The sequence below is a fragment of the Eurosta solidaginis genome, chromosome 4, assembly GCF_040869045.1.
Source record: "Eurosta solidaginis isolate ZX-2024a chromosome 4, ASM4086904v1, whole genome shotgun sequence".
Taxonomy (NCBI): domain Eukaryota; kingdom Metazoa; phylum Arthropoda; class Insecta; order Diptera; family Tephritidae; genus Eurosta; species Eurosta solidaginis.
This window is the reverse complement of record NC_090322.1, coordinates 18,996,123-19,009,862: the sequence shown is the minus strand read 5'-3', so window position 1 is coordinate 19,009,862 and position 13,740 is coordinate 18,996,123. Positions and strand designations below refer to the sequence as shown.

At 40.4% G+C, this 13,740-nt stretch overlaps 1 protein-coding gene across 4 annotated transcripts in view; it reads right to left on the bottom strand.

The window, feature by feature from the left end:
* LOC137249206 (zinc finger protein 3-like) overlaps positions 1 to 13,497 on the bottom strand; it is a 107,301-nt gene extending 93,804 nt beyond the window's left edge. For all 4 annotated transcript variants that reach the window (XR_010952288.1, XR_010952289.1, XM_067780513.1 and 1 more), the window contains exon 1: positions 12,727 to 13,497. Coding sequence is in view for 2 of the 4 variants with exons in the window: in XM_067780513.1 (XP_067636614.1) it covers positions 12,727 to 13,415 (689 nt within the window). In the remaining 2 variants the exon portion in view is untranslated. The remainder of the gene's footprint in view (positions 1 to 12,726) is intronic.
* Positions 13,498 to 13,740: the final 243 nt, after the last annotated feature.

Here is a 13,740-nt window from a genome sequence, read left to right as displayed (position 1 = left end):
TGCAACGGACGGCGCTTATCGGCATCAGTGGCGCTATGAGAACAACACCTACCTTGGCACTGAATGTCATGCTGAATATACATCCAGTAGATATTGCGGGAAAGGCAGCCGCGGCCCGGTCGTTGGTCAGGCTTCGTGATATGGGTTATAGGCTTTCTGATTTCGGACACTCTAGCCTTCTTACTAGTTTCGACTTTATCCCGGACAGGACGGACTATTGCATGCCGGTGGCCGCTCCCTATACAACCTTCACCCCAGTCATTCCCCCGAGGGAGGAGTGGAGAAGAGGAATTATCTGGGGCATGGGACCGGTTAACTTGTTCACGGATGGGTCGAAGTTGGACGGAAAGGTTGGCGGGGGGGGGGGGTCTTTTGTCAAGAGCTAAATGTAAGCCGCAAGTTTAAGTTGGCTGATCACTGCAGTGTATTCCAAGCGGAAGTTGCTGCGATTAAGGATGCGGTGGATGAAATGCTATCCAGCGCTACTACGGTTAGGGAATTTAACATCTACTCTGATAGCCAAGCGGCTATAAAGGCCTTGAGCTCAACTACAGTGCGATCGAGGGTGGTCTGGGAGTGCCTGACCACACTTGCGATTGCATCGAATTATTTTACAATTAAGATTATCTAGGTCCCGGGCCATAGTGATATTCCGGGTAACTGTCAAGCGGATCTCTTAGCCCGAATCGGTACAACTGAACCGGATGAAGATGGCTGTAGGGATTTCGGGATTCCGCTAGCCACCTGTGGATTGCTCTTCCATAGCTGGGCCTCGAGTCAGCTCAGCAAACGTTGGGCGGACACTACGTCTTGTAGGATATCAAGATCTTTCTGGCCGAAAGTGGATGGCAGGAGGTCTGCTGAAATAATTGGGTTCACTAAGGCTCACCTATCAATGGTCATTGGGGTTTTGACAGGGCACTGTCCCATGGGTATCCATGCGGTACGTCTCAATATATTGGAAACTCCATCCTGCTGCAGCTGTATGGAGGATGATGAGGTGGAATCACCAAATCACTTTATGCTTGACTGCCCAGCTTTTGCCAGAACTAGGCGAAAGTATTTTGGTCGTGACTCACTTGGATCTCCCGAGGAGCTATCCAAGGTTGAGATCGGGATCATTCGGAACTTTATCGTTGCTACCCAACGATTCTCTAAGTAGTTATATCTACGTCACCGTTAGTTTAGTTTATTATATGTGGTATCACAACGGACCGTCATGTTGTCCAAGTGAGCTTCCTCTCATCAGGGAAGCTACCACCCAACCTAACCTAACCTACCGTATGTCGAAATCGTTGAACCGTTAGCTGCTGTTAGAATAATATCTGATGACTTTTTCGAACATGAAGATTTTGAAACCGGAAGCACTGAAATTTCTGCTCCACTATCTATTAAAAAATTCAATTTGTTTGTTTTATCAAAAATAAATAAGCGACGTGTAAAGGTGTCTAAATTTCCGTTTTGTGTCGCCGCAACAACGGATGACTTTAGTTTGACGAACTATTGTTATTTTTAAAAGCGCATGGTTGTTCACACTTCAAAGCCTGATTACCAAACTTATAATGATACCTACAGAGCCAATTTGGGTTGTCACGAGACTTTAATCGATATCTAGAGGGACTTCTAAAGCGATTCCTACTAAGAGATCGGGACCTTGAATAATTTTGACTCATCTGATTTTTAATTTCACTGATCTCTAATGATAATTTTTCAAAATTTTTGCAAATAATGTTAGTTGTTTGAACCAAATTTGAAATAATTGTATTTTCGCTTTTAGAATTTGGAAAATTACTTACTGAAGCCATTTCATTTTTATTATAAGCTTCCCAAATATTATCGGCTAATTTAACTAATTCACTTATTTCAGTCGAATTCGAACTAGCAAGAATAATACTTAAATTTTTTTGGTAACTTCCTTATCCAAAGCTTTTTAAGAATTTCCTTGCTAAAATTGTTTCCAGAGAGTAGCACTAGAGACCGATAAAATTCAGAAGGTTTACGATCTCCCATTTCTGAATCGGATAACACTCGATCTAATTTGGCATTCTCACTTAATGAATGCCGTTCAATTAAAATTTTCTTTTATGCAGAAAATTTGTCATCTTCAGGAGGATTTTGAATAAAATCAAGAATTGTCATAATTACATCCTGCGTAAGTGCAGTTATGACATATTCATATTTTGTCCCTTCCTGAGTAATGTTCTTTCGACTAAATTGCATTTCAGCATGGATGAACCATGCTTCAGGGCAATTAGTCCAAAATTGGGGAAGTTTTATCGATGTAGCAAAAATTTCGTTATTTTGATTCGCATATGGATTTGGTAAATCATTTTGATAATTTTCATTATCCAAATCAATAAGCGAATCGTTTACTTGATTTGGTTGTGTAGATGTACTTATGTGTAATAAATATTTGGTGGTGAATGAAATATTGTTAATAAAAATAATTACAAAAATTATATTATAGGAAGAAATAAAAAATGTCCGGAAAGGAGCGTTTACAAAACAAAAATGTTTAATCTATTTTGATACATATACATATACATATAAATAATATAAATTTAAATAAACTAAATGTTAGATACAGCTCACCAAATTCCTTTATTTGTTGTTGATAGTTGTCGCAATTGTATATTTTTACGGATTTTGAAATAAGGTGTTTGTCCAGAAGACCCAAAACTTCGTAACAAATTTCCTAAGAGCATTCCCACACGTTCTCTGTACTCACGGGCGAGCTGTTGTTTCTATTACATTTGTTGTTGTTGTGTGTTCCGGCTTTCTATTGTAGTTGTTGTAGTTGCTGCTGCTGTTCCTTTAAGTTATTCGATATTGCTTTTGTTGTATTTTAACGTTTGAAATCTCTGCCTCTGAACGATGTTGATGTACGATAGCAATTGTTTGAAGTTGGTGCGATGATAACGTGTTGGCGCCACTTGAGTACTTTTTATTGTGTTGGTTGTTGATAATCCCGCAGTGGAATTTGTTGATGTCACGTTTTAGTTTAATAGTCGTTTTTCTTGGATCGAACTAACTGTCAAATAAATCTGCCAACTCCGTCTTATTCTCTGACTTTAATTCCTCAATAATTAGCAATACTTCATTTAAACCATCATTTTGTTTTGCACTTAATATAGTATTCAAGGTACGATGATATAATGTTGTTTTGAAATAATTCAAAAATACTTGATGGAACGAATTTTGACGCTCCAAATTCTCAATGTAGTAGTTGATTCAAATCACATTCGATCGGTTGCGTATACGGCTTTAGATTGTTAAGTAAACTATCTAATCCAGCTGGTGAATCAATGGATACTGATGGTATCTTATCCTTACCATCAGTATCCATTGTTGCTCAACTGCAGTGCTAATCCATATGATAATTTAGCTCCCCCAGCGGGTTAGAGGGGTCAGAATATACCCGCGGTAGGTATGCCTGTCGTAAGAGGCGACTAAAATACCAGATTCAAGGGGCTGTGTAGCGCAACCCTGCAGGTTGCCAGCGCAACATATAGCTTCTCCAAACCCAATTATCAACCTCATCTATCCGCGGCGAATCCTGTTTCACTAACAGACGAGGCTCTGGCGACCCTAAGCTCCTTATGGAACTTGGGGTTGGGGAGGGAGGGGATGGCCTGAAGGTTTAATGTGGCCACATAAATCGTTCCCGAGATGGTCGGGCCAGCACCTTAATGGTGCTGTGGTACCGGAGCGTACCGGATATGTATCCGGCAAAGGACCATCACATCGATAACACTCCCCAAAGCCTTCGGGGAGTAACCTTATCGCTACAACAACAACAACAACAACAACAACAACAACATGATAATTTAGCACACACACACCAAAAAGGTTTCTTGTTTTATTTAACTATTATCTAATTATTTAAATAATTATTAGATTATATAATTTTCCAATCACTTTTTAAATATAAACGAGCTCTAGGCCAAATATTTGTATATTCTTAATAAAACACAATACGTGAATTTTTGATATACAATTATATTATTTAATTTGTCGATATTTCGACTTCAGTCTGAAGTCATCATCAGGACTAGGTACGAAAAGAACAAACATACATATTAAAATCATAAAAATACACATTTGCACAAGTACAGAACTTACATTTTTGAATGCAATATGTCGACTAGTGTAACAAAAATATAAGTTTACGAACAGTGCAAAGCAAATAACAATAAAATGTAAATAACACACAGCCGTTATCATAAACAAAAAATGAACATAAGCAGAAAGTTATCTAAATGAGTAGTGAGCGCCGCTCAAGTGATATCAGCTGCAGCCTGCAGGTGAACTCTTTGGTAAACAGTGGGAGATGCTCTTATCTATTATTGTTGTTGTTGTTGATCAGCTGCCTAAAGGCAGAGGCAATACCAATTGTATCAGATTTGAAGTTCATCCGTTTGTCGCTGGGTGTATTTATTATGTGCAGCATCTCTAATATGTAGCGTTTGTTGTAATTCCTCTCTTGCTGTAGAATTTCTACATTTTCTAAATTGGGAACAAAATACTCTTTGCCAACAACAAATAGTGGGTTCCCTTTATTCAAGGTGATAGCAGACGGAGAAGACTGCATTCAAACTATCAAAGATAAAGAGCAGCAAGAGATTGAGAGGAATAATTTAACAACACTAATACGGGATCATCTTAAGAAACCCAAAAATAGCGCGCGCGACAAATTTGTTTTAGATACCCTACACTCGGCCAAAACTTTTCTAAAAAACAACAAAGACTTATTGGTTCTGAATGCAGATAAGGGTAATGTTACCGTGTTAATGGATAAGTCGGACTATGAAAAGAAGTTACAACTTTTGGTAAATGACATTTCGGCATACCGGGTATTGAAACGAGATCCCACTAATAAATTACAAGAAAAAAATAACGAGATTGTAGAAAAATTGTTTAAAAACAAAGTTATAGATTAAAAAGAGAAATACAAACTAATAAGCAAAACGTTCAATGCACCTAGATTATATGGCCTGCCCAAAATTCATAAAGCAGATATCCCGTTGAGACCTATTTGTTCGTCTGTCAACTCCCCTTCGTACAATTTATGCAAGTATGTGGTTAATATTCTCACGAACATAACCAAATCGTCCAAATATAACGTAAAAGACTCAATTGAATTTAAAAACAAAATAAAAGATACATACATATATGATGATGAGAGTCTCGTGTCATTTGATGTCATCTCACTTTTTCCCAGCATTCCCGTAGATCATGCCTTAGAAATTATAGTATCTAAGTGGAACCAGATAAAGAGCCACACCACACTCACAAAAGAACTTTTTCTAGAAGTTGTTCGTTTCTGCATTAGAGATAATAGATATTTTAAATTAAACAATAAAATTTATGAGCAACGCTGCGGTATGCCCATGGGTTCCCAGCATCCCCCGTCATAGCAGACATTGTAATGGAAGAATTACTGGAGAAATTTGAAGATGACTCCCCTTATAAGCCACGTTTGCTTACCAAATACGTCGATGACCTTTTCGCAATTGTGAAAACTGATACGGTGGAAGAATTGCTAAATATTCTAAATGGATACAACAGGAGTATTAAATTTACAATTGAGGTGGAGAAGGACGGAAAACTACCGTTTCTCGATACTCTTATTATAAAAAAGAATAACCAATTATGTTTTGATTGGTATAAAAAACCTACCGCGTCAGGTAGATTAATTAACTTTAATTCTAAACATGACAAATCTACAATAGTCAATACGGCCAGAAATTTTATCAACAGAGTTCTCTCGATCAGCGATGAAGTTTATCATAAAGAAAACATTAAAATAATAATAAATGTTCTAGAAAATAATGAATTTCCTACACGCATAATAAAAAACTTTATAAGAGATTATTATAAGAAACCCACTGCGAGGAAAAATGCCGAAAATAATAAAATATATAAATCGACTACATATGTGTCAGGCCTGTCTAACAGAATAAAATATTCAAATATTTATGACAAAGAGAAATATTATTTAGCCTTTACCTACAATAATACGTTGCGACAAATTTTCAGTAATACCAAGAGTAGAATAGATAAATATGAGAAATCGGACTTGATATATAAAATTCTATGTAATGGTGACGGGTCCCACGTATGCGACAAAGTATATGTGGGGACTACTAAATCGAAACTAAAAACGAGGATTTCCGGGCATAAAACGAATATTAAAAATCGCAACAACCCTAATGATGGCAAAACGGCGCTAACACAGCATTGCAGAGAAACTGGACACTCTCCCAATTTAGAAAATGTAGAAATTCTACAGCAAGAGAGGAGTTACAACAAACGCTACATATTAGAGATGCTGCACATAAGAAATACACCCAGCGACAAACGGATGAACTTCAAATCTGATACAATTGGTATTGCCTCTGCCTTTAGGCAGCTGATCAACAACAACAACAATAATAGATAAGAGCATCTCCCACTGTTTACCAAAGAGTTCACCTGCAGGCTGCAGCTGATATCACTTGAGCGGCGCTCACTACTCATTTAGATAACTTTCTGCTTATGTTCATTTTTTGTTTATGATAACGGCTGTGTGTTATTTACATTTTATTGTTATTTGCTTTGCACTGTTCGTAAACTTATATTTTTGTTACACTAGTCGACATATTGCATTCAAAAATGTAAGTTCTGTACTTGTGCAAATGTGTATTTTTATGATTTTAATATGTATGTTTGTTCTTTTCGTACCTAGTCCTGATGATGACTTCAGACTGAAGTTGAAATATCGACAAATTAAATAATATAATTGTATATCAAAAATTCACGTATTGTGTTTTATTAAGAATATACAAATATTTGGCCTAGAGCTCGTTTATATTTAAAAAGTTATAATTCAAAGGCCGTAAACAACAAAAATAATTTTTCAATCACGCATTTTCTTCGAATAAATTAAGTTATTTCCACGGTTCACGACTGTTGTGACTGGCTGGATCGCCAATGTGGTAGCCGATAAATATACCACTATTAAATTATACACACACTGTTTTATTTTTTAAAATACCTTTATTATAATCACTCCTAAATATATGCTAACAATTTGTTTTAAAAATTTATATCAGAATGAAAATTTTTGAAACAATCATTTCAAAATTGAAATATAAAAAATTAACAAGAACCAAAAATTCAATTTATTTAAAGTAGGTACATTTAAAGTTGAATATAAATATAACCCTACAGGAACCATACCCAATTTTATTGAATGTAAAGTGGAAATGAATGCACACTTTTTTCCATTCAGTACTAAATACTTTTTCCACAAGGTTATTTATTTGTATACCTTCATTGCCCTCAGATATGTTAAATCAATTTAGCAGTTGGGTGCACAAAATGCGTAAACTGGTCAATAGAAATAATAGCCCTTCTAATTATTCAAGTAGTTTATTATAAAACTAGAAAGTCTTAAATCATCTTCATGGTGTCCAAACATAAGACATACAAGAAATAGTACTCCATAGCAGATTTTGTATACTTCATAATTGGGTTGATTTTTCTTTCATTAATCTTGTACGATAAAAAAATTTTAGGCTCTTGTGGGTTGACTGGTTTCCTTTTTAGCTATATCTTGCGGAAAACTCGGTTATATAAAAGCATAGGGCTCTTGATTATGTAAAGTATTCAAAAAATTAAGATATAGTCGAATTTTGCTGAAACTTCGCAAAGACAATCTATTGCTTTCTTGCTATGTGTCAAAATGTTACTATATCTCCTACTTATTTTGCTATTGTTGTAAAATGAATTATGTAAATGAAGACATTGTGCATTGGCCAAATAGAGTAAATTGTGGTAATTTTTTGCGATCATATAACAAAAACAGATACTTGAGTTTAAGTAATTTAAATTTAAATACATCAAAGTACATTGATCTATCGGCGTTTTCGTCGGAGCTTCCTAATTCCGAGTTTCTATAAAATTATATCTATTTCCATGGCATCGTCGAACAGCGATTCAGATTTTTCTATTCACCTCAGTCACCTTCCCCGTTTTCTCTCATCTGTGCCACAAAAATTGGTAGAAGCTCTTCAGAGTTTATTAAATTCCCTCCTCACAAAGAGATTAACTGGCTCCTTCGGACTACAGTTTTTTTAAAGCTGATGTTTTCACAGTGTTTGACGGAATATAAATATAGGACCCGAGTGATTGCCTATTGCACGGCATTGGTAAAAGATTGAAATTTCTGAATTCTATCGTACTTGTTTTTGTTGTTGTAGCAATGTTTCGCCCCACCTAATAGCTGCGACCGATCACAAATTGTCATCAATATCCTCTAACGGGAGTCCAAGGAAACTTGCTGTTTCAACAGGAGTGGACCATAATGAAAGAGGTGTTAGAGGCGTTGATTCCACATTACAATTAAAGAGATGGTTGGTGTCATGTGGGGACACATTGCAAGTGGGGACACATACAAAATGTATGCCGGGGTTGATTCTGGATATGTAAGAGTTTCACCTGTTACAGTATCCAGAACTAAGTTAGTGACTCGCGCTTCCCTGGGGAGTATGCGTTCCTCTTCCGCAAGTTTTGGGTACTGTTCCCTGAGTACTGGATTCACCGGGCAATTCCTGGCATAAAGGTCCGACACCTGTTTGTGGAGCTCACCAAGGACCTGCTTGTGTTTTTTTTTTTTGCTTCATACGGCTGAGTTCCAGGTGCCGTATTTCCTCAAAATGCTTACGGAGATGACTCCTTAAGTCCCTAGGCGGTGTTGGCTCATGTTGTTGTTGTTGTTGTAGCAGTGCTTCGCCCACCTAACAGCCGCGACCGATCACAAATTGTCATCAATATCCTCTAACGGGAGTCCAAGGAAACTTGCTGTTTCAACAGGGGTGGACCATAAGGAAAGGGGTGTTGGAGGCGTTGGTTTCACATTACAATTAAAGAGATGGTTGGTGTCATGTGGGGACACATTGCAAGCGGGGCATACATTTTGTATGTCGGGTTTGATTCTGGATAGGTAAGAGTTTAACCTGTTACAGTATCCAGAACGAAGTTGAGCAAGAGTGACACGCGTTTCCCTGGGGAGTATGCGTTCCTCTTCCGCGAGTTTTGGATACTTTTCTTTGAGTACTGGATTCACCGGGCAATTCCCGGCATAAAGGTCCGACGCCTGTTTGTGGAGTTCACCAAGGACCTACTTGTGTTTTTTCGCTTCATACGGCTGGGTTCTCAGGTGCCGTATTTCCTCAAAATGCTTACGGAGATAACTCCTTAAGCCCCTAGGCGGTGCTGGCTCATCAATCATATGTCTGTTGGGATGCTCAGGTGACTGGGTATTCAACAGGAACTGTTTGGTCAGCATCTCATTTCTCTCCCTGATGGGGAGTATTCTCGCCTCATTATGCAGATGGTGTTCTGGGGACATAAGAAGGCAGCCCGTGGCGATTCTGAGAGCAGTATTTTGGCAGGCCTGTAGCTTCTTCCAGTGGGTAATTTTTAGGCTTGGCAACCATATGGGTGACGCGTAGCACGTAATCGGCTGGCTAATTGCTTTGTATGTAGTCATGAGCGTTTCTTTATCTTTTCCCCAAGTAGTGCTAGCAAGGGATTTGAGGATTTTGTTACGGCTCTGAATTCCCGGAGCAATTGCGGTTGCGTGCTCACCAAAATGTAGATCCTGATCAAACGTCACACCCACGATTTTGGGGTGTAGGACTGTCGGTAGCGCAGTGCCATCGACGTGGATGTTCAAAATGGTCGACATTTGGGACGTCCATGTTGTAAATAAGGTCGCGGAAGATTTAGTCGGTGATAATGCCAGGTTTTGCGAGGCGAAAAACTGGAGAGATCAGGGAGGTAGCCGTTTATTCTATTGCATAGCTCATCGATATTTGGGCCCGGGCCTGTGGCCATTATTGTGCAGTCATCGGCGGAAGCAACGATAGTAACTCCTTCTGGTGGCGAAGGTAGTTTTGATATGTAAAAATTAAACAACAGTGGGGATAGGACACAACCCTGAGGCACCCCTTGTTTAATTCTTCTTGGTTTTGATATTTCGTTTCTAAATTGCACCGATGCCTGCCGACCAGCCAGATAATTTGCGGTCCACCTTTTAAGACATAGGGGAAGGGTAGATCCTTCCAGGTCTTGCAGTAACGAGCCATGGTTGACCGTATCAAAAGCTTTTGATAGGTCTAGCGCTACGAGTACTGTTCTATGGTGGGGCTTCTGATTTAAACCACAATTTATCTGGGTGCTAATGGCATTTAGCGCGGTGGTGGTGCTATGGAGTTTTCTGAAGCCATGCTGATGACAGGCTAGCTGCGAATTTGCTTGGAAATAGGGGAGCAAAATGGCTTCAAGCGTCTTTGCTACTGGCGATAGGAGAGATATCGGACGATACGACTCTCCTATGTTAGCTGGTTTCCCAGGCTTTAGTAGCGGGACCACCTTGGCCATTTTCCATTTTTCGGGTATGACAAAGGTGGAAAGAGACAGGTTGAAGACATGCGCCAAATATTTGAAACCCTCTTCCCCTAGGCTTTTAAGCATCGGCATGGCTATGCCGCCTGGGCCCACTGCTTTGGATGGTTTAGCGCGACCAATGGCGTCCTCAACCTCTTTAGCGGTGATGGTGATTGGTGACGCGCTGAATTTGTGTTTATGTGAGTGTCTGTTGGCCCTCCGTCTATCGTTGTCGACCGTAGAATGCATTATATATTGTCGGCAGAAAGCGCTCGCGCATTTTTTCGCAACCGACAGCACTTTATCGCCAAAGGCGATGGAAACTTTGCTTAGACGGATTCGATAGGGACTTTACGATGGACCTCTTAGGTGCTCCTCCCATTTCGCCCGCTTGTGTTCATCCACAAGCAATCTGATGCGTTGGTTTATATCCCTTATCGCCTGGATCAAGCTGTCTTATAAGGTCACGTTCTCTCGCTAAATTTGCGGCCTCCGCCGGTAAGTGGGGCCGAATTTCGGGAATTTTCCCGGCGGGAATGAAACGTGCCGAGGCGGATTCAATGACCTTGCGGAAAGCACGCTCCCCTTGACGGGCATCAGTCGGGATAGGGAGGGCAACAAAGAGGTTGTCTGTATAAGATTTAAATTCGTCCCACTTTCCTTTTTTGAAGTTTATGAAAGTGCGTTTTTCTGTGACGATGAGGTCGGCGGTACGCTCGAGCGAAATAAGTATAGGCAGGTGGTCGGATGCCAATGTTACCATCGGCTGCCAGTTGACGCAGTTTACGAGTTCTGCGCTCACGATTGAGATATCTGGCGAACTGTGACAGCTTCCTACCCTACGTGTGGGGGCGTCTCCGTTTATTGTGCAGAACGTCGTTTCTTCTATTGGATCCGCCAACATCTCACCCCTACTGTGCGCCCGCAAATTTGAATGCCATAGATCGTGATGGGCATTGAAATCGCCTAAGATAATGCGATTGTTGCCAGTGAGTAAGGCGTTGATATTAGGGCGGTATCCACTGGGGCAACAGGTGGCAGGAGGGATGTAGATGTTGATGATTTCTAGGTTTGCATCGCCTTACCGGACAGATAGGCCTTGACGTTCTAAGACATTGTCCCTGCGGTCGATGCCAGGATCAAATATATAATATTGCACAGAGTGGTGTATGATAAACGCGAGGCCGCCTCCATTTCCGCTCTCGCGATGTTTTCTGTGGACATTATACCCAGAGCAGGTCTGCAATGCAGATCTTGCTGTGAGTTTAGTCTCTTGAATCGCAGCAATGCGGATGTTGTGCCGCTTCATGAAATCGACTATCTCCGTAATCTTCCTAGTTAGTCCATTACAGTTTAACTGCTGAATTCTGAAGTGCATAGGGGGAGAGGTCGCCACTCTGGGTTGAGGAAGGCTTGGACGCAATTGCTGTTGGGCCCCGGGACTGGGTGTCCTTGGGCAAGTATTGGGGTACCCGGATGATTTGGGTTTGCAACCTGGCAACATGGCGCGATGAAACCCATCGGGGGGTTGCCGTCGCGGAGATCAGAACATCTAGGAAAGTGGCACCACCCAAGGCAGGAGCTGCATTGGGCGGATATCGCAAACATATATATTCTGTGCTGGCAAACGGTGCAAACGGAGGTAGGGACTAAGAGTCTGTTTCCCTGACCTACACGATTGCTGCCGGAAAAGAGGGGGGAGAAGACGGGGGCAGGGGCTGATGCTCAGCATTGCTACCGACTCTACTGAGAAGATAATGGTTATGAGTGGTAGCGGATGTTTGAGTTGTTGGCGCCGTGGGGCGCGAGCAGCAGCGGGTACTTGTTGTGGCTTGCTGAGCAGCGGGGCTGCTGGCAGGTAGTGGGGGGCGCTTAGGCGTAAACTACGAGACGCCCTTGGGCGTGAACAGCAAGGAGCCACAAAAGATTTATAAAAGTTACCTGGACGTCGGGTTTTGGGATCAAGTCCAGAACAACCTGTCCGATGCAACCATCCCTTACACGAGACACACTGAACAGATACCTTCCCGAAGCAAGAGAATATGGAGCAGTCCCGCTGCAAGGAGATGCTGGGAGGATGACAATTTGTCGGAGGGACGCAACAAATTAAATGGGGTTACACTGAAATGGCAGTCCTTGGTCGGGAAAAATACAGAGTCGGTCCGGTACATAGAACCGACAGCCTTGGGAAGCAGCTCTTTCTGGTATCCTATGTTGGCTGGGAACGAGCTAATAGGCGCGATATACGTACATAATAGAAAAAGTTAGCAATATAACCCTTATCATACTTACAGCACAGCTACTTTTTGCTCTTCCGTTGTAAATTCTTCTTTGGTCACAAAGGTTGTTGAATGTATTGTGTCGCTATATTCAGTATTTTCTTCATCATCTTCAATGGACTCGTTTTTGATAAACTCGCTTAACTCGTCCTGCGAATTTTCGCAATCCAGCAATTGTTCGTTTTTTAGTAAATGCTCAGCAGTACTCCATTGTGCTGATTCAGACTCAATTGCTTGCTGTCTGTCTTCAAGAGCCGATTCGGTTTCTGGAAGAAGTGAGCTTCGAGCAGTGCATTTGGGCTGGCAACTGCTCAACGGATATGAATCTGTGTCGCTTGGTAATACTTCATCGTCAATTACTGCCTCCATCATCGACATGTTTAAATCATCCCATTTTTTAGAAACCATTTCTCGCATCTTATGGTCGGATTGCACGCACAATTTTTGGAACCGATACACACTTATCAATTGGCGCAAGCATTTACAACAAATTTTTTTTGGTAGCTCGTCACTTAGCTGCACTTCGACTATTTGGGGTATTGTGCTGGATAACAAATCAGCTATTCGCAATTGGTCGCATTCCTCAATAGTTTCAAAGATAGATTGGTGTTGTGGTTCAGTGCTCCCTTCAGACATGAAGGCTTCCAGTTTAATCATACAGGTCCGACAGAGGTAATCGATATATAGATCACTTGTATCCATTTGAGCGAGTGTACCTGTTTAGTAAAAATTATTAGAACTCCATAAGTAAACCAGCAAAGAGACTTAGGGATGAAACGATACTAGAAAATACAATTAGGTATTCACACTTTTGACCCGATACCAACAGAATTTGTAGTCGATACTTTTGCAACGATTACTCAGTGCTTTTGCTACTAAGGTATCGGAAAAAGGAAGTAGTTGTGTCGACATTTATTATTATTATTATTATTATTATCATTATTATTATTATCATTATTATTAAACAAAAGATCAGCTGTTTTGGTAATTGGAATGCTCTCCTAGAATTCTGCTCTTTTATTTATCA